The 21,465-nt window shown below is 43.7% G+C and overlaps 1 protein-coding gene across 6 annotated transcripts in view; it reads right to left on the bottom strand.

Annotated features, from left to right (window-relative positions):
- Positions 1-3,226: 3,226 nt before the first annotated feature.
- Positions 3,227-21,465, bottom strand: part of AP2B1 (adaptor related protein complex 2 subunit beta 1) — a 116,596-nt gene continuing 98,357 nt past the window's right edge. For all 6 annotated transcript variants that reach the window (XM_086360323.1, XM_086360326.1, XM_086360320.1 and 3 more), the window contains 4 exons: positions 17,651-17,735; positions 16,640-16,726; positions 8,503-8,657; positions 3,227-3,692 (listed from right to left, as the gene is read on the bottom strand). In XM_086360323.1, the coding sequence (XP_086216449.1) occupies positions 3,618-3,692; positions 8,503-8,657; positions 16,640-16,726; positions 17,651-17,735 (402 nt within the window). In that variant the 3' untranslated portion in view covers positions 3,227-3,617. The remainder of the gene's footprint in view (positions 3,693-8,502; positions 8,658-16,639; positions 16,727-17,650; positions 17,736-21,465) is intronic.

Here is a 21,465-nt window from a genome sequence, read left to right as displayed (position 1 = left end):
TTTTGAAATGCAGGTTGTCCCAGGCCCTACCCAACTGGTAAGAATTGTCAGCCTTTCATGAAAGCTCTGGGGTGTGATCAATGTGCACCCAAGAGTTAAGAGCTTCTGCCCTAAGGATTTTCTTGGCCAAAACTGACATTCTTAGCTGGTGAATCCAATCAGATCTCAGTAAGGCCTATCCCTCATCTCTGACTCTGAACCTCCACAAAGACCATCCTGACCCCACTTCCCTGCCAGAGTTATTCCAGTTAGAACTCAGGCCAACTAGCCAGCACGTGGTGACAGCCCAAGAGTTCCTAGCTGCCAAAAGATAGTTTTCATGGTGTCTGAACATCCACGTAGTAGAAGCAGTTTCTGTGCGCAGCCCTGTGCACCTTCCCTACACTGACTGAGGCTCAGGGCATCTGGGCATGGGACTCCTCAGCCTCGCTCCCCCACGCCAGGCTGTGGGGGACTTCAGAGGCTGTCCACTCATCAGAACCAGGGCCAGGGCCTCCGGCCTGGCCACACCTGGCTCGCGTGTCCCCAGCCACACAAATGCAGGTGATTCGATCTGAACTCCTTGGGAAGCTTGATTGAAAGCAGCATTAATTCTATCCACTTGCGAACATGCAGGACTCCAGTGCAGATCCGAGACGCTTTTTATAAACGGATCAGTGAAACGTCCTGGGGAAGAGGACACCGACGAGAAGCTCTGCTGAGCTCCTTCTGCCCCTGTGCCTGGGTGGCTGGCTGCCCCTGGCCCATCTGCTCGGGTCCTGGAGGGGACCTGCCAGGGAAGATGAACTAGCTCCTCTGAGCACTGCCTGCAGCGAATGCCTGAGTGGTGATGGTGGTGGGGACAGCAGCGGGCGCGGGGAGACAGGAGCCTCTGAGGCGTGTGATGCTTCCTCAGGCCCATCTCCACATTTCATCTGGCTAAATCCCCGGGAGGGCCGGGCAGCCAAAAGCCAAGTTCTAATAGCGTGGTTATTAATACCCCATCCTTCCCCTGGCCCGCTGTGTTCTGTCCTCGAGTGTCAGTTCTGGGAACAAAGTACACAGCACAAACTTCATTTTGTGTAAATGAGAGTTTATTGATGAAGACAAAGTCAAGCTTCCCCCGCCCCCCACCCTCCCCCAGAACAGATCCCAACAACAAAAGAATGATAAGTTTTCTTAGGGCAACACTTACCCCCCTCCCCCTTCTCTCCAGTCCCAAGGTTTGCAATGCAGACACAGGAAACAGGCTCGGGCGAGGGCAGACACTCAGGGAATCTCTGACCAGCAAGAGTCCTGGGTGTGTGTGCGCTTGCCGTGCCCTTTGTGAGAGGCTGGGACGTTACAGAGACAGGCTGCAGCGGCGGAGAGGGGACTGCAGGGCAACCTCCTAGTCCCCCGTTCGGCCAAGCTCGAAATGGGCCCCGAGGGATACTGCGGTGGAGGTGACAGGCTCTGCCTCTTCAGGAGGGGGGTCCTTCTCATGAAGCAGAATCCCTCCCCAGCTGCTCAGGGGCAAACCGGGAGGGAGCCTCACCAAGGAGCGGAGGGCTGGCAGACCGGCCGGATCAGCTGTGAAGTCCAGCTGTTGCCCATGACTGCCGGGGAGGCTGAGGAGCTGGGTTTCAGGGGCGGAGGGGCACGTCTCGGTACCACCCCGTCTCGTCTGCTTACCCTGCCACAAGCCCTGCCGCCTGGACCTGCAGTCTGCTTTGAGGCGAGAACACTGCGCTTGGAGCGGGGCCCTTCTTCACTGCTTGCGTCGCACTGACTCCACGAGCAATCTCCCAGCCACAGAGCTTCACCCACCTGCTTTTCTATCCAACCTGGCACCCACCCCCACCCACCATCCTGTGCCACTTCCTGTTCTTCACGTGCCTGAGGGGTTCCTGTCCCTCACCCCAGGAATTCTTCTCGTGGAGAGAGTCAAGGCTTAAGAAACTGCTTTGGGGGACCTGCTCCCCGTAGCTTTCCAAGTGGTATGAGTCAAGGTCATTTCACTTCCAACATGGTTGCAGGGTAGTTTCTGCTGTTTTCTAGGGTTCCTCCTCCTGGATTCACTTTCAGGTCCAAGTCCCATGTGAGGTCTTGGACCCAGGCGCTTCTGATGAGAGCGGGGGCATCTGAGAAGCAGTCTCAGTCATGGACCCGGAATCCCCAGTGCTGGGCAGCAGCAGTGCCCACAGGTGAAACAGACAACCCTGCTGGACAGACTGGTGTTCCAGGCACAGAGCACTCTTTGACAGCCACACCCAATGTGTCCAGGGGGGCAGGGGTTCTCACGTTTCCTGATCTTTTGAGAGAAGAAAAGGACGACTTGGCCCTCTGAGGTGATCTCAACCGCCTGGGAGCCTAAGCAACACAAGTGCCGAGCGGGTGAGAGAGCCGAGCGATGACTGTGTGGCACCAGAAGCTCACTTTCTCCCCACACCCACCCTGCTGGCCTCCAGCACTGAGGGGCCTCCATTCTGGCATCAGGGTTTACCTTCAAGTCCCTGGACAGAGACTCTGCTGCCACCGGATGCCAATGAATGGAGCGCCAGAATCTGCGTGGAGTGTGAGGAGAGCCATAAGGAAGCAGGCACCGGAAAGGTAAGAGAAAGGCATCGAGGAAAGAAAGTCGATGAGAGGGTCCCGCAGTGAGAACTCTGATGGGGATTCGGAGACACAGCCCCCCACCTCTGCTACCGAACAGTCAACAGTCCTCAGGCGGTAACGTCCTGTTTGTCTTTTATCTTTTTCCTTTTTAGAAAAACAAGGTTGGATGAGTTGTTATTTCAAGTAAGTCTGTTTCAACTCTAAAACCAAGATTTTAGATGTCAACTGGACCTGAGATTAAATTAAATCCAGAGCAGGAGATGGGGGTGGGGGTGGGGGGCGCATTTTGATTCCTGAAATTCTTTCGTCAGTGTCATTCTCGGATTTGACCTCGGGAAAGGACTGTGTAAATTCTTCTTCTCAGCCTGGGTGCCTCAAGGCCCCATTTCCTACACCCTCTAGCACCATTCAAGGAAGACCACCATTCCTAGCTGCAGCGCATCAAAGGAGATGAAAATACAGGGCAGGAGGAATCACAGGAAAAGGAGTTTGGAGAGAAAAGAAAGTGATCAGGAACAAGGCTGCCACGAGGTGGCAAGAAACTGTGTCTCTTCCCTCCAGGACTGTGCGGTTGTCTTAACACTTCTCTCAGTTACACACTATCCCTCAATTTCTCGTATGTGCAAAAATATAAAACAATAAAGTGCAGTTTACGTTTCAGTGACACTTTTCCTTGCTTTAATATTTTTTGTTGTCTTTTTCTGCTTTTGAAACGAGGTCTCGATTACAAAATATCAAACTACACTCAAAACTGCAGCCACTCTAAGGACAGCATGGAGAAGCCCACAAGTGAGGACAGAGAGCAGCGGGTGGCACGAGGTGGGAAGTGACTGAAGCAGTGGTTACAGACGGTCACAGGAAGCTAAACTATCCAACAGGCGGTGCCCTAACATTAGCACAGGTTAGACTAGTCACTACCTTGGCGGGTAGCCTCGGTGTGTTCAGGTTCAGATTCTACATGGCGATAACAATTTCTTCCAGTTAAAGAGTTCTTGGCCTGCACCGATCACAGGGTGGCTGGAGGGCACCGGACCAGTCTATTAGTTTTTCAAAATGCTGTCGTAGACCTGATAGATGTACTGGGAGACCTCAGGAGCTCTACACTTCAGCGACAGCTGTGCGGAGGAAAAGGAGAAGGAAGATTATTAGCACGGAGGCTGGCATTCGCTCAAAAGGTATCCACGTACTCAGTTCAAGGAAAGCTCTTTCTGATACAAGGGGAGAAGGGCTTCTATCGTTGAGCAGCCAAACAAAGAGACCCTGCTGATAGGAGGTTCTGTGGGTTTTAGAATTTCAATTTAATCAACGTCAAGCTGTGCTGTGTTTCCACCCACATTCTACGTGGGTCTGCAAAGTTGGGAAATAATTCATAGGAAACACTGTAGGGGACAGATGCTTTCCTGCTTTGCTAGGAGTCACAGGGACCATAAGCAAGTGAAAAGGGAAGGGCTAAAACCCTTAACGTGCCGGTCATTTCATCTCTCTGTTCCAGTTTCTGTCTTCACAAGGATGGTTATCTCAGTCCCAATTCAGGAGGACGGATAACTAAGTAAAATAAAAGCAGGAGCTAGACAGCTCCAAGGAACTAGTCTTCCCTGTATTATAGAAGAGAACATACACTGCTAGCGAATGAAGATAAGAACCAACACAGGTTTCCCTTGTAGCTCAGATGGTAAAGAATCTGCCTGCAGTGTAGGAGACCTGGGTTCAATCCCTGGGTCGGGAAGCTCCCCTGGAGAAGGAAATGGACAACCCACTCCAGTATCCTTTGCCTGGAAAATGCCATGGACAGAGGAGTCTGGTGGGCTGCAGTCCATGGGGTCGCAAAGAGTCGGACACGACTGAGCGATTAACACTAACACTAAAGAGACATTTACCGAGTGTAACTGTACCATTTATGTCAACAGTGTTATCTTTCAGCTTCTGCCTCTTATTCAGGCTGGTCAGATACTTCTCATATCACTCTACTTGTCTATTACCACCTCTTTGTCTAGTCTAACAATTACCAAATTAAAATATTAAAAAGATTTCAATGCTGAACACTGAGATTTTCACTTTGTGGGTCAACAAGCGCAAAATTTAAACCTAGGTTCGGACTCCTGAATTGTACCAGATTAGGCAAATTCACCAGATTCACAATAACGTTAACAAAAGAAGCATATAAATTGCATTAAGAACCAGAACACTTAATCTCTGTTTTCTGTATTACTGACATCATCGCTTGTTTATTAAAGTAGATGAACAAAAGTTGTCTTTAACGATATACCATAAGATTTTACATTATCTTACCTCTTTATTGTCTTATTAGAGACTAAACAATTTAACCAAGTTCAAAGAGGTGAGAATATTTTTGGTAAAAATGTCAGGAAGATGATTGGTCAACCCTAAACTTCTTGAGAAAACTCACATCCTCAGAACTGAGTGAGATTTTAAAAATGCAAAACCAAGCCGAACAAAAAGAACATCACAAGAGGCTCTATTTAAAATTTACAGCTTTAATATACATTCTCTAAGGCATTTCCAGAACTGCTGCTCGACATCCATTAGGAAGACAGTGCTGATACACGTAAAACAAAGTGTATAACTAATTTTAGAATACAAATATAAATAGAAAACGCCCCCCACTTTGGTCCCAGCTGCCGCTCTAGGCCCTCCCTGCCTTTCTGCCCCTCCTCCAGCCTCTCCACTGTCAGTGTTGTAGACAGCTCTCATGGGAAAGTATGCGGGTTCAGAAGAGGAGGAGGAGAGGAAGCTAAAACCAGAAAGAACAGCTAAGGGAGTTAACTCCCAGACTAAAGAGGGGAGTAGTTCCTCCTCCCCCAAATACAGTTCTGTATTTTGTCACATCTTTGTAGCAGTACTGGAACTTCCAACCAGTTGGAGATCCACTTTTGGTTCACTAGTGATAAGAGAATGTTGTCTTCCTCAATAAAAGCCCAAGGTGGGCACTGGCAGGAGTCTAGACGCAGACAATTTGAGCTGCTCTTTGGAGGGGGGAAGAGAGGGAGGGGAGGGGAGGGGGGGGGAGGGAGGGTAAGAAGAGAAGGAAGAATCTCTTTCTCTGGACTGTTCTATTACCTCCCTCCTCCAGACACCCCAGCCTTTAACAACAGGTTAAGTTTAGGGTTAAATCCATTCCTTGCTTTCCAACAAGTACAGTTAAGACAAGCTGGAACACATTAAAAAAATTTTTTTTGGCTAATTCCTAAAGAAAGCAAGAAGGAAATGTACATAAAAAAAGAAGCTAAAAAATCTGATTTAGGACTATGGTCTCATTTTATATGGGAAAAGAGGTCTTTCCAGGATTTTAACTTTTCGAAGCACTAACCTACTTATGTGTCACATCTTTAACACCAACCACCGAGGAATGCCACCTACCTAGACTCGCCTCCCTTGCCTAGGTAATAAGCCAAGGACTTAAACATCTACTTCAGGTTTATGGCCTGGAACACATACTTCTTCACCTGGGACAAGTTATCTTTCTAGGTGAGAAAGAGCTACTTAGAGATTATGAGGGCTCTTCCCCCTGGGATAAACAAACCTTCTTAATGACATATAGTAAGGGGACAAAGGAAGTGATTTATCATGTAGTGTACTATTACTCTGGAGAAGGCAGTGGCACCCCACTCCAGTATTCTTGCCTGGAAAATCCCATGGATGGAGGAGCCTGGTAGGCTGCAGTCCATGGGGTCGCTGAGGGTCGGACACGACTGAGCGACTTCACTTTCACTTTTCACTTTCATGCATTGGAGAAGGAAATGGCAACCCACTCCAGTGTTCTTGCCTGGGGAATCCCAGGGACGGGGGAGCCTGGTGGGCTGCCGTCTCTGGGGTCGCACAGAGTCGGACGTGACTGAAGCGACTTAGCAGCAGCAGCAGTACTACTACTTGGCCATCAAAAAAAAAAAAAACCCAACAAACACCAAATGATTAATATATGCAATGACTTAAGACAGATGTCAAGGATATTATGCTAAGTGGGGAAAAAAAGTCTGAAAAGGATAGGACCTGACTTTATAGAACCCTCTCAAAATGACAGAATTATAGTAATGGCAAACAAACCTATCAGTGATCCCCACGGGTTAGGCATGGGGTGAGTCTGTAACTATAGAGAGATAGCAAGGAGGAGTTTTTTCATGGCGACAGAACAGTTCTGTTCCTGATCGTGGTGGTGATTATCACAAATGTGATAAGATTTCATAGTACTGTACACTCCTTAACCAAATAAACTAAAAATAATGATGTAAAAACTGGTGAATTGTATTATGGGTGTAAGATGTTCTCAATGAGGAAAATTCAGTGGAAGATATATGGGAACTCTATGTACCATTGTTAAAACTTTATGTGAGTCTTAAATTAGTTCCAAATAAAAAGGTTTTAAACATTTTAAATCAACTATGCAACTACTAAGAGGTCTTTGTCAAAATTCCCACTATCCTTAATGAACACAAAGAAGACAGGAAGTGTTCAGATATCTGAATTCTTAGCACAACTTACCTACCAACAACTTCTGCGATCCTGAATAAGATATTAATCATTCTGAACCTTGGTTTCCTTATCTGCAATCTAGGGGTAATCATGCTACTCTAATCTAGCTGAGATGGAATACTGCAGACAATTACATAATGAATGATAAAACACACACACACACAAATACACATACTTTGAGAAAAGTTCTAGGGAAGTAAATGGAGTTATTTTACAAGACCTGATTTTACAGTAGAAACCTGTCCCTCCAGAAGAGCAGACAAGGCTTTCTCTTTCTTGGGGAACTCAAGGAAAATGACAGGATAGTTTCTTACAAAAAAAGACAAACGACTGGCGGCAGCGGAGGTGGGTGGGAGGAGTGTACCGTTTATGGGAGAAGCCTCAAGTTTCTCAGCTCACAAATGCTTGGGCAAAAAAATCTAGTTAGATGGGACATAGTATCACTCACACACACACACACTTGTCCAGCTTACTTCAAGGGGAAACTAAAAATTTTCAGTTCAGGGTGGTACTACTTCCTTGATGTATGCTAATGAACACACATTTGCCTTAAAACTAAGGAATGGAGTCACAGACTTTTCTCGGCTAAATGGCCAAAAAGTTCACTTAATCTACTGATTATAAAGCTTTATCAGTTATTCAATTATTGAACCTTATTTTTCTTATCACTTTCCTTTCCCCTCATTCAAAACAGTGTACAAAAGCCTTGAACATAATAGAAGAATATGATATTTCCCCTATCCCAAGGGTTTTCTTATACTTTACAAAATGCAGATGACAAGCAGCATCTTACTGGGAGACGGTATTTTACAACAGTAAACAAATGGCCAGTGCCTAGGGTATTACGGCTATGCTGATTAACAAAGCAACTGGCTCCTCCCCTAAAAATAAGGCCAGGATTTCAATTTTAGTCCAGCGTGGCACTGAAGAAGTTTTCTAAAGTTCCCTTTCAGGCTATAAAAGGTGGGTCCCATTTTGCCTTAGTTTTTCAACAAGCATTTAGGACATACAATATCACTAAAGAGGATCATATGTACAGGCATTTTGACATCCTTACATCCAAAAGCAGGAATGAGCTTGAAATGAGCTACGAAAACAATCCTCTTAGCGGCCTGTTACAGTGTCACATGCACAGATACGCTAGATGAGCATTAACCGACACTGATGGAGCTGCAGGTTCTGTGAGCAGCTCTGTATATACCTGGAGGAGTCTGAGACACTCCAGCAGCCAGAGGCCCCTTCCTGGTGAATGGGGGCAGAACAAGGTCTTCTACGAATGCAACTGGGGACTTTTTTGACTGCTTGTTTTAGATATCTGGGGAGTGCAGCAACTCCACCAGGTCTTTCCTGGCAAATTAAAAAATGCTAAGAAAAAAAACGAAAGGGCTCTTACCTCCCTCCGTGAACCCATCTCACCCATTCTGAAAAAGGCCTTACCGTGTAATTGGGGTTTCCTGGTTGGATACGTAGCTCAGCCAAAATCCAAATGCCGTTAGTGAGCTTCAGGGATTGGTACAGCATGTCCTGCCCTTCCACATTCCTCTTGGCAATAGTATAAACATTGTTGTTTTGCAACTTGCTGGAAACAGTGTCTAGAAACACAGATTCAAAACACAACACCTTCAGTTACAATACCCAACAAGGAGGCCATGAGCCATGTGTGCTCAATTAGCCCTGATAAGCACCGTCACATGCATGTGAGCACATTTCAGAGAGCCCTTCTCCCACAAGAGAAAAGTGTGAGGAAGCTCTCCAAGTGCCTATGCACCACATTCCAGGCCAGAAAACGGAAGAAGGTGTGACTAAGCAGCAGTGTTTGAGAACTACCTGTGGAGATTATGGTGGGTCTAAGCCATTGGTACCCTTAAACTATTACTAGGAGCTAGACAGGTAAAAATGCACTGAAGTGGACAGAGACAGAAATGGGTGAATGTCTGACTGCCATGTTGGGATTCACTTCTGGAACGTTGGTCCCAGATCCATAGGGATACAAAGACTGACGACTGAATCTACAATACTTCCCAAGTCACTACTACTCCACCACGAGCCACTCCGGCCTCCCGTGCCAGGATCAGAAAAGTGCCAGTTGCAGAAATCCTGCAAATCAAATTTGTTAACCTTGACGTTTAGGTGTTTGTTTGTTTGTTTTAAAGCAGGAAAATGATTTCTTAAGCCTCTGGGGACTATACCCCAAATTAATAACGAAACAAAGTGCCTTAACAAAAGTTTTTGAGAAAGACTGAAGTTGTGCAAAGATGATTACTCCAAGGCCTGTAACCTCGACTGCCACTGAGGCCTTTGTAGCCATCAACACAGGAGAAGAACAGGTTGATGTTTGGGGTCTTCCTTGTGCCTACGTACAGCACAGAGACATGACATTCTAGAATTAAAGGTCATTTCTCTCTTCTTGTTCTCTGACTGCTAACATGAGATGCTGCAGCACCAGAGAAAGAGAAACTTTAAGAACAGAGATGATAAACATCATTTCTTTGTTGATAGTTTATTACATTTGTTTCTAATAAGAATTAAATTACTCAGGAACTAAATTCTCCCCACATAAAAACCAGTCATACTCTATGGGAGAAGGCTGCTGTGATGGATGGTCTTTCTATTCTCCTAGACGGTAAACCCTCTGAGCACAGGGATCCTAGAGTTTTTCATCACTGTGCTTCTCACAGTATCTGGGACACAATGAGTACCTGCCATCAATATCTGTGAATAAGCCTCTGACTCAGGTGTTGGAGATGCCAATATGTGCCTAATGCCATAGGCGTTAAAAAACATTATTTAAGACATTTCCCCAAAGAAATACAAATGGCCAACAGACACATGAAAAGATGCTCAACATCACGAACAGATAGTGATAATAGATAAATGCAAATTAAAACTAGAATGAGGCACCACCTCACACTAGTCAGAATGGCCATTATTTAAAAGTCTACAAATAACAAATGCTGGAGAAGATGTAGAGAAAAGAAAACTCTCCTATGCTGTTGGTGGGAATGTAAATTGGTGTAGCCACTATGGAAAACAATATGGAGGTTCTTCAAAAAACTAAAAATAGAATTACCATATGATCTAGCAATCCCACTTCTGGACAAATATCCAAACAAAATTATAATTAAAAAAGATACATGTATTCCTATGTCCATAGCAGCACTATCCACAATAGCCAAGATCGGCAAACAACCTAAATGTCCATCTACAGATGAATGGACAAAGAAGATGTGGTACATATATACAATGGAATGACTACTCAGCCATAAAAGAGAACAAAACAACGCTATTTGCTACAACACAGATGGAACTAGAGATTATCATACTAAGTGAAGTAAGTCAGAAAAATAAATACCGTATTATATCGTATGTGACGTTATTTGTGGAATCTAAAATATGACACAAATGAACGTATCTATGAAACAGAAACAGATTCACAGACACAGAGAACAGACCTGTGGTTGCCACGGGCGAGGTAGGTAGGGGAGGAATGGAAGGGGAGGTTTGGGTTAGCGGATGCAAACTACTGTATACAGAATGGGCAGACAACAAGGACCTGCTGTAGAGTACAGCGAGCTACACTCAAGATCCTGTGACAAACCATGGCGGAGAAAATGCACAAACATGTATGTGTGTGTGTGTATATACACGCAACTGAAACAAAACGTGTGTTTGTGTATATATACACACACAACTGAAACAAAACGTGTGTGTGTATATACACACACTATTGAATCACTTTGTTGTGCAGCAGAAACTAATACAATATTTAAATCAACTACACTTCAATTAAAACAAACAAAGCCAACTTTCTCTGGGGAGTTCTTTGGTGATCTAGTGGTTAGGATTTGAAGCTTTCACTGCTGTGGCCCAGGTTCAATCCCTGGTCAGGACACTGAAATCCCATAAGCTGTTAGGCTGCCCCCCCCCAAAAATCTGCCAGAAAAACCTCACATCTATTTGTTTAGTTATTTGAAGTACAGTTGATTTACAAAACTGTGTTTCAGGTGTTCAGCAAAATGATTCAGATACTTATATATATGTGTGTGTGTATATATATATATTTTTTTACATTCTTTTCCATTATAGTTTATTATAAGATATTGAATATAGTTCCCTGTACTATACATTAAATCCTTTTTATCTGTTTTATATATAGTAGTATATATCACATGTATGGATGTGAGAGTTGGACTATAAAGAAAGCTGAGCGCCAAAGAATTGATGCTTTTGAACTGTGGTGTTGAAGAAGACTCTTATGAGAGTCTCTTGGACTGCAAGGAGATCCTACCAGTCCATCCTAAAGGAGATCAGTCCTGAATATTCACTGGAAGAGCTGAAGCTGAAACTCCAATACTGTGGCCACCTGATTCGAAGAGTTGACTCATTTGTAAAGACTCTGATGCTGGGAAAGATTGAAGGCGGGAGGAAAAGGGGACGACAGAGGATGAGACAGTTGGATGGCATCACTGACTCGATGGACATGAGTATGAGCAAGCTCTGGGAGTTGGTGATGGACAGGGAAGCCTGGAGTGCTGCAGTTCATGGGGTCACAAAGAGTCGGACACAACTGAGTGACTGAACTGAACTGATGTATCTGTTAATCCCATATTCCTAATTTATCTCTCCTCCTTCCCTTTTTCCCGTTTGGTAACCATAATTTTGCTTTCTATGTTTGTGAGTGTAATAAACATCTATTTAGATGTGGTCTAATTTTGGAGCTAATTCTTGCCCTGATGTCTTTCTTCCACATTCAACCCAACAAGCGCTTAGGGCAGGAGGTACTAAAGCCCATTCATTAAACAACTGCATCACTCTTAGTTATGCTTAATTTCCCTCCTTTTATTTCCAGTTTCCACTAACACCAAGCAGAGTAGTTGTAACTCAAGAATGGGTTCTCTTTGAGAAGCCAAAATGTTTATCTCAAGGTCGTTACGCACAAGACTGAGAGAGAAGGGAGCCTCAATATACTTTCTCATCACCTTCTGGGGGGTCAGGCAGTTCTGGCTGTCACCTTGGTTCCCACAATGAAGGGCTCTTGCAGCTCAGACTGAGTTGCTAGGCAACATCACCAGCTGGAGTTTGGCTTACATCTTTTGACAGGACCGTCTTTAACACGAGGAGGATTGCTTTAAGTTGTAAAAGCCATTCCCAAGTTTCAAGGCTCTTGCCCATTTCCAAGGAAACAGAAAATACACACGACAGAATCTTTTGTTGAAGTTCTACCGTGCTGCACAGGCACACGTTCTAAACAATATATAGAGCAAGGCCCAGATGCCTACAGATATGTCATGGTTTTAAGTAAGAGGTGATAGGCTAAGTAAGTGGTGATGGGCTAAAAAAGAGATGATAGGCTAAGAAACGGAAGCACCCAAACACACATACACACTCACCCACTCCAGAATTAAAAAACATGGCCAACAGCCAGATGGAATAAGCAAGTTGAATGGATGGAACTTTAATGTGTTTGGAAGCATTCCGGTTAGGCTCTGCTCCTACTGAATGGCTGTTAGCGTGATTTCTATCAGAATACTGCATGGAGGGAAGAGGGTTCTATAACATAACTATGTGTGAGTCAATTTTTCTGGCTGGATCACATAGCCTGTGAGATCTTAATTCCCTGACCAGGGATTGAACCCACACCCCTGCACTGCAAGTGTGGAGACTTAACCACTGGATGGCCAGGGAAGTCTCTGTGAGGCAATTTTTATAAACCTTAGATTGTAGGTTTGAGCTAGAGGGCTTGAAGGTAGTAGGATAACCAGACTCTGCTAAGTGAGCTCATTAAGAATGGCAATGGGACTTCCCTGCTGGCAGAGTGGATAAGAATCTGCTTGCCAATGCCGGCAACATGGGTTTGATCCCTGGTCTGGAATGATTCCACATGTTGCAAAGTAATCGAGCCTGTGTGCCACGACTACCGAGACCACGCTCTCGAACCTGTGAGCCACAACTACGGAGCCCATGCACACCAGAGTCTGTGCTCCACAAGAGAAGCCACCGCAAGGAGCGGCCCATGCAATGCAATGAAGAGTATTTCCTGCTTGCCACAACCAGAGAAAGCCTACACACAGTAATGAAGATGCTGCACAGCCAAATCAGAAAAAAACAAAACAAAACAATGGCAATGGGAGCCAATGTAAAGAAGCTTCCCAGCCAGACTGGGATATACTTCTTGACAAAACGTCACAGTTCTTTGTGTATGTTTGTTTTTTAAACATATCCGAATTCCTGGGGAAATACGATGGAATGTTATAGCTGTGAGACTTGGAGAATGAGAATGTAATGGTAAGACACTGACATCTGCCCTACAGGCGAAGAGTTTTTATTAAAAGACAGTCAAATACAGTTACACATGCATTAAGATGTAATTTCTTTGGGTTCATTTGTCTCCTACCTCAAATCTGGCTTTGGGTCTGAGGCCTAAAATCTTAGAAGATGGGAATGTGGTCTTCCCTCCCTCGTCTTCCTACTTTAGCTAAGGTCGCACCTCTTCCAGCAGCCGTAAGAGTGAGAAGGTACTCGGAGAGCGGGAAGGGACCCAGCTGGGACACAGTCATCAGCAAGTTGCAAACCACTGTGATTGCTAAAAAGAACACCTTTTTAAAAAATCATTTGAACAACCAAATTGTACTTAAGTGCTGACTGGCAATGCACTTGTATTTATGAAATGGGGAGAACCATGACCAAACAAAGAAACATAACTCACCCTCACCTATTCCCTGTGCCTGAAGAAATATCTGTCCCTTATTAGAGAGCCTAACTAGAAAATACACATGTAACATGTCTCTGAGTTTTTCAAAGAAAAACAAGCACTTAATTTAAAAAATAGGTTTGCAGGACACTTGCCCGAAAGATGCTTTTCTGGATATGGCTGGAGATGCAGCTATTTCTTATGTACTTAAGACAGTGGTCCCAGATATGACTAGTGCCAGGAAGCAAGGAGACCCATACAATTGGGTGCCTTTTCCGAACCAGTATTTTCCAGTATTCACACCACTGGTGACACAGCATAAGCACACTATCATATACACTTTTCTATTAAGAATTGATAAATTATTAAGGCTTAGTAAGAGGGTTTCTTTTCTTCTTTCTTCTCTAGAAGAAATGGAAGAGCAGAAGTAAAAGCTCAATGCTAGGCTGGTCAGTACTTTAAGCCTGCGACTTCCTGTAGCCTCAGAGTGTTAGCACCATCTGTCAAATGTCTACTCTGGCACAGAAAAGCTATTTAAAGGGTTGGTGCTATTGTGATTAGGACAGATCAGCTGGAAAGGAGGTATTTTTAGCTCTCAACCCAGGGTGTTGAATCAGAAGGCACTAAACCTGAAAACGTTCCTGTTAATTGAGCCCTCAGACTGGAAGGAAAAGAAAAGGTTGGGGTAGGTACTCCAGACCTCGGGGTGGAGGCAGAGGAAAAGCTAGAAAGGATTAGCTGCAGAAATGGTCTTTAAGAGATCAGCAGTGATTCAGTGGGAAATGATGGATGGCCTCGAGCTCCCGGAGAAGAGGACATGGCTGGGAATTTTCCCTGGGCTCCGTGTGCTGCACTACCACAGGGCAGGGTGCCACTGGAGAACTGATTCGCTGGTATTTGGAGCACCCAAGGCAGAGAGGAAGTGGCATGAGGCCATGGGTGAATTGTTCAAAACTGAATTTGTTCTGGGAAACTGTTTCTGTTTACATCAGAAGACACAGCTCCACTGGGAGAAAGGCCAGATACCTTTTCTTTGGCAAGATCACAAATGTACACCAAGGTTCGGAGCCCCCATCTGGAAGCAGGGGGATTTTCTTTATTAATCTGACAGGCCAGACTAAAACCCTCAATCATCCAAATTTCCATTTTCTTTTTTGAAAAATCATGTCTCCTTCACACCAGACCTCTGAGACCAAATCTGCTTTCCCAGGACTCTGGCTTTTCTCTGCTGTCTCTAGGCCAGAGTTTTCCTGATCATATGTGTTCAAGGAACACTGGTTCTCCGTAAGATGTTAGTAATAAGCATTTTGTGATTTTAAATTCCATAGGGAAACATTCAGTTGATACTGAGTTACAGTGGTTTCCTCAGTGCGGGAGGCTTCAGCTTCTAGTGTGCTTATGCGCAATGGCAACTTCTAAGACAGGCCCATCATACACTGTACTTCCCAATCTTATGACCACAGAACCCTTTTCTGAGGGACAAATGTTCTCAGGAGTGTAATATATGAAATGACTTGGGACTGACCACACAAGGGTGACTATAATCCTAGCTATTAGCCACTGTGGGTTCTGCAGCGCAAGTTTCCTGAAAAAGAGGTTAAAAAACGTAAGACTGTCCAACCTCCCAACTCGTCAAATGAGGCTTGTGGTAATTAACCAGTGAGCCTAGGAGAGACAGCAAACACCGTCACCTACCTAGAACATGGCATAAAAAACAGCTCAATTTAAATACGATTTTTTTTTTTTTAAACTCAGCAAAAATCTGGTTTTGTTTAATAGCTACATAACCAGTCAGGCTGAGAAACCTAGAAAGCATGTGGTATTTGTGAAGAGAATCAACAAACTGTCATGGCAGTGGACACTACAGAAGACTGTCTTCCTCAAGTACCTCTCCAAGGGCTAAGAGAAGCCCTGTAAGAAAAAAATCTGCCTGGAACACATAGGATGGACCTGTAACAGAGCACACCCACTCCCTGCAAAAAAATTTTTTACCAAAAAATTTTTAAAGAACAAGTTGAAATGCGAAGCCAGTGAGTTGTTTTCTTTCTTTCTGTCTGCCTTTCTCCCAGGGCAACACTCTAGCCACAGTGGGAGGGCAGCATGCCGGAAGGAGGAAGTGACAGGGAATGAAGAGAGGCGGCACTGACTAGCATCAGGTCTCACTCTCATTCAAACTCATGAAGTCTTATATTAACCTCAAGGAGAGACTGGGACAAAGGCAAGACCCTGAACAGCTTAGGGCTCCCTTCCATGCCTGAGGATACTTCAGTGAAACAAAGCCTGAGGCACTGCCAGTGGGTACTGTTTCTCCTCTCCGGTTCCCAGGCTCAAGTTCTAGTGTAATAGTAAAACTAACTACTAAGGCGGCTATAACTTTTTAATGGTGATTAAGGCGGTCATATCGTCATATGACAGCTGACTCAAGGAAAGAAAAAGGCCACAAATTAGGCTTTAATCAACTATGATGTAGTCTTATTTAATAATAAACACAGGATCCCAAACAAGGATCTCAGACAGAGTCACTACTGAAGGCTGATGTAAGAGGACAAACAGCCCTTTTAATTCTTGGGACAGCACATATCTTCAAATGCCAATTACCTGATGCTTAGAATGTTCAAGTAACATGACTGATCCATGTTCAACTACTAGACAATTGGGCATGTGGATCCATTCTAGTTCTTAAATCTGTCAGCTTTGTAGTTAATCTAGTGCCTACCATCAAAACATCCCAAGTGTTTAATGAGAAGTCTGCAAAGTAATATACCCTTTACTCACTAGAAATAGGTAGCTGTGAAAAAAAGAGATAGGTAAAGAGAAGACAGAATTTTCAACTATCTAACTGAATATACTAAGATGAAAATGGAAGTTAGAGTTATCACTCACCAGCATTTAAATGACATTCCTTAATCTGAAACTGAAGCTCATTTTCATTGGGAATATCCTTCCATGTTGCAAGGAAGACCTGGCGCTCTGTGGGGGAAGCAGAGGTAAAGGCTGGGTGTGCACAATCTGGCAACAGTCTGACATCTGAGCCCTCGTACCATTTCCCCTTTGGCGTGCTGGCTCCAGCAGTGCAGCCAGTGGCAGTCTGAGACGAGCCAGTGCTTAGCTATGCACCAGTGCTGCGCTCCAGGTTAATTAATCCCTCATGAGTCGCACTAAGATACACTGGGAAAGACTTTACAACTAGGCTTGTTTTGGCTCCACAGTTTTCCTATTTAGGTGACTCTGGGTAAGTCTTTTGACCTTTCTGATCCTTAATTCCATCATATATTATACCTGCTATACTACCCAAAGAGTTATTGTAAGAATCAAACCAATAAAATGCCAATACAACTTAATATGTATCAATATAAGCTAGTTTTATTAGCTGGTGGTTTCCTAAGTAAGGGAAGAGAGAAATATCAACCACCACATGGGGAGTACTAACAATTTATTATAAATCACAGAATTCGTATCTTGAGACAGTAAGAACTCCGGACAGGGCTAAGTGCTAAAACCTGCACATATTATCTCAAGTCATTACAAAAAACTATTTTTGCTTTGTAAACGTGGAAACTGAAACTCAAAAAAACTAAGCATCTCGCTATAGTCACAAAGCTAACAAATAGCCAAGCTGAGATTTCAATCCACATCTACTTGTCACCAAGCCATTTACTGTCTGCTGTGGTGACTGGCTTATTCAGACAGTGGGCATTGTGATTTAAAGACCAACAGCACAGCAAGATCAACTGTGACTCAGGCAAATACATAATCAGCAGTTATCAGAGCTTTAGAATAGCCATCCCCCATTTTTTTAAACCTCAAGATAAACTGAACTTCTGGGGATACACTCCACCTGGCGTTCAGAGGAAGGGCGAAGGTATATTTGGCAGGACAGGAGGACACACTTACCCATTTTGCCATCTTCTACAAAAAGCACGTTGAGTGGGATGAGGCAGCTGAAGTAGAAGACATCAATATTGTTTTTCACAGCCACCTGCCAGGAAAGTAGGAAGGGAAAATTAGGACATCATAAGAAGGCAGGTAGGAGGGAAAGAACAGTTACTGTCTAGAAATATACCATCCAATTTCCTTCCTCTTTAGGCAGTACAGGAAACCCCAAATTAAGACACACCAGCCCATACACTGGAAAGTATGCCCCTACCTACTCCACTATCAGAGCACCATCGATCGACAACCTGCAACTCTGCCCACTCCATGAGGGATAAATTCAAGGCAAATATTCTATGCCTGTAATAGTCTACTCAGTTATTTTAGTAGTTGCTGTTGCTATCACTAAGTACCTGTATTAACAGGTATTTCTAATCCTCATTATAACTCATGATATCCTCATTATAACTATCCCAAACAAAGTAGTAAATGGTACTCCCCTCTCATTTTCCTGATGAAGAACTGAAAGATTAAGTAACATTCAGGGCCACATTGCAAGCACACAGAAAAACCAGGATTCAAATGCAAATTTGACTCTACAGTGATTTTTCTCTCTCCATAATAACTGGTGTCATAATGCCCTTACCTTTTTTCTGACATGAGTTTTAAAGTGCTTTCTTACTTCCTAAGTCATATGGCTATAAAAGTTTGGGTCAAACACTCGTAAATTTGATGACTCTAAGGCAAAGCCTTTGAGTGAATGAAGAAATGAGTTTTCTTCTCACAACACAAACTTCTGGATGTGCACAGGCTGTGATTCTACCGTGGCCTGCTCAATCCAGCAGAAGCTATTTATATATATATATTTTTAAGCTACAATACATATAATACTTGTGTTTAGGGGCAATACTGTTGGTTGCCCCATTCAGAAACACCATTCAGAAAATCTGCCTAAGCTGAGGCAGATTGTAAGAAGCAAATATGTATGAGGGGAGACATAGGAGAAAAACTGCTTGAAACCATGCTTCCCACTGGTTTCTGTCACTGGTGATTTTCCTATCTATGCTCTTAGTGCCACAGAAAAATATTTCTCTGGGTGAGTTTTACAATCAGTAACCATGACTATTTCTCTTTAAAAAAATAAAGGTAAAAAGTGCTTATCTAGCACCACCATTCTCCTCCCACCTTCTTGGGGGCAAGCATGTCTACACTTATCAACTCATCTTCTCCACCTTAAACAGTAACTTTATTTCATCCTCCATAATTTGGTTTGGGTGTATCTACTTGATATCTTTCTACTCCTTCCCAGAAGAATTTATCAAGTTACTTTCCTTGAAACTTGGGCATTGAAACTTTCAGTTACCAACCCCTAGGAGTTTCTAATCTCTATCACATAATCTGATGCCCAAAATGCTGGGACAGCAGGAGTCCCCAAAAGCTTGAGTCTGGTGAATGCAACCAGAGTAACTAACCTCAGGAAAGAGGGACCTTGACACTCTTTAAGATGTACTAGAGCATCACTTCAAAAAGATTATACCAGCTGCAGGTCTCCGGGAAAGATGTATTTTCTAATTCATCTGGTACTCAGCAGTTAAGAGAAGGGGAACTCTTTACTGCAAATAAGGGCACCAAGAACACCTTGAGGGAGTGCCAGGCCCTGAAAAGGGCATTCAGAAGTGCAAACTGGAGGTGGTACAAGTGGGCTCGTGTGGGTTATATGTCCTCCAGGAGATAATATTAATGATTCTTAACCAAAGACTTATATTAGAATCATCTGGAGAGATTTTTCAAAACAGAATCTTCGACTCCATCCTGTATTTAAAAAACAAACAAATAAACCAATTTCTGGGACCTGGCACACCTATTTTTTGAAAAAGTTTCTAAGAAGACTAACCAGACAAGTAATTAATTTAGAACAATGTTACCTAGGAAGTCCGCTTGAGCGTATAAATAGCCTGTGCTTCTTAGGGAATCCTTAAACCAACTGGAGCCCTTTAACCATGGAAAAGATGTGAAAGCTCTTCTAGGTCAGCAGTGCTAAACCATTCTGCCCTGAGGACCCTTTTGACAAACATATAAAACTCATGCAATGTTTCCACCAAAACTTTAGGGGTTTCAGGAGACCCTAAAGCCTATCCCTGGGTTTCTGCTCTAGATAAATTATCTGAGAAGCTGGCACACCCAAATTGGTGGCAGCAGACACAGTGGTTTTGAACATGGACTCAGGGACCAGACCAGACCACTTGACCATGCTGACTGTTCCTTACTAGCTGTGTGACCCGAGGCAGGAGTACTCAGCTCAGTCTCTTGCCTAAAGAACAGACATAACCACAGCACTGAATGCATGGGGTCGTTATGAGGCAAGTTAATATTTGCAGAGCACTTAGAACGGTGCCTGACTTACAGTTAAGTACTGTGAACAAATGTTTCCTAAAGAAAAGTTCCCTCTTCTTTCACCATTTTCTGCTGTACACTTTACTCAGAATTTTTCATAATTAAGATAACCACATTAGACTTACCTGAATCTTTCACATGCTCAAATGTAGTATTACAACTATGCTAATGAGAGATATCAGGAGAGATTTTTAAAGAAAGGCTTACTGGGAAACTGTTAGTTTAATGATTCCTCTTGCGACTGTGCTCCTGGTCAAACGTCATCTTCTTATAGGATCAACGCACAGAGCATTCCTTGGAAGAAGTGGTTCATCTCTATTACATTAGCTCTTCAAAATCTGCATTTTGCTGCTCTCAAACTTTTCCTCTTTTGTAGAGTAAAACATAGCCTGTAAAATGCAGGCTAGAACTGCATTTATTTCAGACGTACATGGTTCCCCTGGATGTGGCCCCTGCCTATGTCTCTAGTCCATTTCCTTAACGTCAAGCATATCAAAATAACTTCCTGCTCTCCAAACACTAATGTTGTTCTTTCTGCTTAATATGTTCTTTTCCTAAAGCTTTATCTGTCTGGAAAATATCTATTTAATCTGAAGATTTAGTTCAAGCTTGACAAGGATTTCTCAGGAAGGTTCTAACTCCCCTCCATCGCACCCACACCATGAACTTCCACTGTAGCATAAGTAAGCATTTATCTATGCCTCACCCACAAAACACGGTCTCCTGCTCATGCAGGGGCTCTCATCTTCACTCACATCCCAGTGACTCAATAAATACGTGTTCCCTTTGATTAAAGGGAAGAAGTTGACCAAATGGAATGAAACACTGGTTTCTCAACCTTTTTTTTTTAAACCTCCCTATCACTCATAGGCAAACATCCTTTCACCACTCACACGGCCCACTGGGCACAGGGACACACGACAGGGCAAGGCTGGGGCAACAGGGCGACACGTGGGCTCACCTGGTTCCAAGTCACTGAACATAGCATCTAGGTGTGGGGCAAGAGTAACACAGGTGGGAGACAAAACCCAAAGAATACGAGTCTCTAAGAATATGCCAATAACTCTTCAGGAGTCCAGGCCAAAAAAAGAATCAAGGAAAACACAGTATGAAGCCAGTTCAATTTTAACCCAGATGGCGGCTACTCTGAAATAGAACTGAGTAAACCTTATAGTATGATATTGATTGCTTCAGAGGGAGAAAGGGGAGTTCTTTGTTTTCTTATTTTGAAATTCACTATCCCAACAGGTACAGAGCAGAAAGACTTAATCCAGACAAGCTGAAGAAGTACCTTCTAAGAGCTTTCACAGTGATGTCTAGCCTGCCTATGGCAAATCAATTATCACATACATATCCAACTGCCTACTTAGTATCTTCACCTGGATAACTAACAGATACCTCAAAATGAACATGCCCCAAACCAAATTCTTGATCTCCTCTCC

The sequence above is a fragment of the Bos grunniens genome, chromosome 19, assembly GCF_055505025.1.
Source record: "Bos grunniens cultivar Pamir isolate PY7600 chromosome 19, Bosgru_T2T1.0, whole genome shotgun sequence".
NCBI classification, from domain to species: Eukaryota; Metazoa; Chordata; class Mammalia; order Artiodactyla; family Bovidae; genus Bos; species Bos grunniens.
Note: the sequence above shows the minus strand (reverse complement) of the source record. Positions and strands in the feature narration are given on the sequence as shown.